The 3614-nt window shown below is 44.2% G+C and overlaps 1 protein-coding gene across 1 annotated transcript in view; it reads left to right on the top strand.

Moving 5' to 3' along the window:
• LAPTM4A (lysosomal protein transmembrane 4 alpha) overlaps positions 1-3614 on the top strand; it is a 29056-nt gene that overhangs the window by 19560 nt on the left and 5882 nt on the right. Inside the window, exon 7 of the mRNA XM_019520793.1 lies at positions 3515-3604. Coding sequence (XP_019376338.1) covers positions 3515-3589 — 75 coding nt within the window. The 3' untranslated portion in view covers positions 3590-3604. The remainder of the gene's footprint in view (positions 1-3514; positions 3605-3614) is intronic.

The following is a 3614-nucleotide window of genomic DNA, read 5'->3' as shown; positions in this document are numbered from 1 at the left end:
CCCTCTATGCGACGCTGGTCAGGCCACAGCTGGAGTAATGTGTCCAGTTCTGTGCATCCCATTTCAGGAGGGATGTGGACAACATTGAAAGGGTCCAGAGGAGGGCCACCTGCATGATCCGGGGACAACAGGGCAGACCCTACAATGAAAGACTGCGGGACCTAAACCTGTTCAGCCTTCACAAGAGAAGGCTGAAGGGGGACCTGGTGACTGTCTATAAACTCATTATGGGGGACCAGAAGGGTTTGGGGGAGACACTGTTTCCCCTAGCGCCCCCTGGCATGACAAGGAACAATGGACACAAATTATTGGAGAGTAGGTTTAGATTAGGCATCCACAAGAACTACTTCACAGTTAGGGTGGCTAGGAGCTGGAACTAGCTTCCTAGGGAAGTGGTGCTGGCTCCTACCCTGGGGATCTTTAAGAAGAGGCTTGATGCTTACCTGGCTGGACTCATTTGAATCCAGTTTTTCTCCCGCCCAGGCGGGGGGTCGGACTTGAAGATCTACAAGGTCCCTTCTGACCCTACTTCTATGATTCTATGAAAATAACTAAACCTTTCTCGTGCTGGCTGGAACCTGGAGTAACAGCAGCAGCAAATGTCACTTGCTGTCCTGGCCCATAGACTGTACACAAAGGAAATTTAAATCATGAGAGTAAAGGAAAAATGAACTCTGAATTGGATAGGTTTAAAAATGGATAACATTTGATGGACTGACAGGTAAAAATATATAATGTAACAGACCTTTTGAGACTAGCACATAATTTTGGTAAAGCTACATTGAGAGACGGGCAATAACTGTATAACTGCTGCAGTACTTTCCTGATGCGTTGTTCTCCAAGCTTTGTAAAATAATTCCTCTTTACATATTAGTGGGGAAAATGTATTGGGAGTCCCTCATTCTCAGGTTTCAGCAAGGCTGCTGGAAAATGCATCTTGCATTTAAGAGTCTGAACTATGATCAGGATAGTAGTGGGGTTCTTGTATTAGGGCTTTAAATGATCATAGAAATGTTTATGTCAGCAGGAAGATGGTGTTTAGTATCTAGAGCTCATCAGCATGTCATCGTGGGCTGTGGCCAGAGCCAGTGCTTTCACTCGGCCCAGGCCCAGGTTGTGAACACCGCTAAATTCAACAGCAAGAGAAAAAAGGGGTTGAGCAGCAGGGTGTTCAGCCCTGGGGCTCTGGAGCCATGCAGAAGTGGTGGCTCCAGCCATAGCTCATGCTGACACACTGTGAGCTCAGTGGTGTAAAGAGCTGTGGCAATGCTTTTCTCTGCAGTCCTCGCCTCCAGTGGTGCTCTTTTATATGGACTGCTTGTGGGGAAAAAGGTTGAACACCACTGGTCAAAAGGGTATCTTTTAATTGGGCCCCAGTTGTCCTTAAAAAAGGGGTAGCAGATGTAGCACTTCTGATAGTTGCAGTCCCAGGGGTTCCAGCTTTTCCTTTTTCCCTGGTGCTGTTTGGTCACAGAACATGGACTCAGTAGACTAGCATTGTAGAATCCTGCTTTCCTGTCTTGTTGCCTGTTGTTCCATTTGCTTTGTCCAGTTTTTAATTCCATAGACCAGTATTTTCTTGCACACAGTACACCCCAGAATAAGACATGAACCTTATTTGTGAAAGGCAGAATGCAGGACAAAAGATCTTTCTTTGAAAATACTAGTAAGTAGCAGTAAACAACTGTGGGGCAACTTCTGTAACAAGAGCCCCTACTGGTGGAAAAAGCAAGCATCAACAGCTAGGTAGCCAAATATGCAGCCTTTAACATTACTTGAGATTGTTGGCAGAGACAGAAACTGCTACTATCATATTTAAATATAAAAATCTAGAACTCTTGGCTCTGAAATGATCCCTTTTATTAAACCAACTGGGAAATTGCAAAAAAAAATCCTTTTCTGCAAGCTTTCAGGCTCTGGGCAAAGTATAGATGGTAAAAAGTCCCCATAAGTAGAAAATAAACTTCATTTTTTTACCATCTATACTTTTCCCAGAGTCTGATGAAGGGCCTTTGAGCCCAAAAGCTTGCAGAAAAGGATTTTTTTTTGCAATTTACCTTTTTATTAGACCAACTGGGATCATTTTAGAACCAAGAGTTCTAGATTTTTGTGCTGCTTTTTTTTTCTCAGACCAACATGGCTATGAAGTACATCCCACTATATCATATTTATTCACTTAGGTTCATCCTAATTTCCAGTGACTGAATTTTGAAAAATGGGTGTGTGTTATATGCAAGGAAAATATGGTAATGGTTTTAAACTGGGACCAAAGTCAAGCTCTCATTCTACAATCCCATTCCCTATTTCCTATGTCTTAAAAGGATTTGGTCTGCAGGCCTCAGCTACTTTATGGTTATGGTACTCAGCATTGTGGCTTGGGTACAAGTAAACAATTTGTATAGCAGCTGTATTCCGTCTACTCTGCAGGATTGTGTAGAGCCAAGAGGGTGGCAGTCTGTGGCCTGGAGGCCACATTTGGCCTCTGGAGTCATTGGATCTGGCCTGTGGATCTCAGCTCTTAGCACCTGGGTGGCCAGCTGGGCAGTAAAGAATATTCTTGTGCTGTGCCGCAGCCTGGCAGTGGGGGAAAAGCGGTAGCGGCCCTATCCTAGTGTGGCCTGTTGCCACAAAATGTTGCTGACCACTGGTGTAGAACAGTACAGGGGAGGGAAACACCCACTCATTGCACCCAAGCAAAGCTTGCCTTGTTTACAGCTGTTCTTAACAGAAATGCCGAAGGTAAAACAATGGTTATTTAGACTAGACAGAACCCAAGGCAGTGAACTTCCTTTAAAAATCATTTAAGAATATTCTAATTGGCCAACAGGCTTTTAAATTCTTTTGGAGACACAATATGCAGAACACTCCAAGCAAATGCCTGGAAACTTTGTCCGTCCCCATCCCCACCCTCCTCTGCCAGTAGAAAATGTCTTGGAAGCTGCGTACAAGCATTTAAGTTTCTAGTGGAAGAAATGCTGTTCTCCTCATTAGAAGCCACAAGTGTACAAATGTTTGTTCTCTTTCTTACAATCCAAAAATGGCAGTTGAGAGAGGAAGAACATGATTCCGGCCAGTTAGAAGATGTTCCCAGGGGTTTCTCCTGGCAGAATGAACACTTGTACACTTCCCTGTGGCTTAACTCTTCCCAGGAACCAGGAGAGAGGCTCCCTACCATGCCTTCAGGAGACCAGAGTCACCCTGCTCCGGAAAAGCACTGCTCTTGCCCCACCTGGAGACTGGAAACCTTCCACTGCTAGAAATGAAAACCTGTATGTAGCTAGAGAGAGATGTCTCTGAAATTAGCCTTTGCCGAGTGAACAGCAAGTGGCATATGACGAAAGTCTCGACTGAGCAGAACGCGAGCTGTTTTTATACTTTGTGCCATTGTTTAGTGTACATACTAAAACTTGGGAGTAAATTCACTCTCAAACCTGCCTGCGATAGGTCACATTAGCCATGTTATTCTTTGTCTTAAAAGACTACAGTTCATCTTACTATTTTTTCTTTTTTCTAGTATGTTCTGCCAACCTATGAAATGGCAGTGAAGATGCCTGAGAAGGAAGCCCCACCTCCCTACATACCTGCCTGAAGCAACGGTTATGTTACTTAATATG

This window comes from Gavialis gangeticus, unplaced genomic scaffold (assembly GCF_001723915.1).
Source record: "Gavialis gangeticus isolate Ggan-Ray unplaced genomic scaffold, GavGan_comp1, whole genome shotgun sequence".
Lineage (NCBI taxonomy): Eukaryota > Metazoa > Chordata > Crocodylia > Gavialidae > Gavialis > Gavialis gangeticus.
Note: the sequence above shows the minus strand (reverse complement) of the source record. Positions and strands in the feature narration are given on the sequence as shown.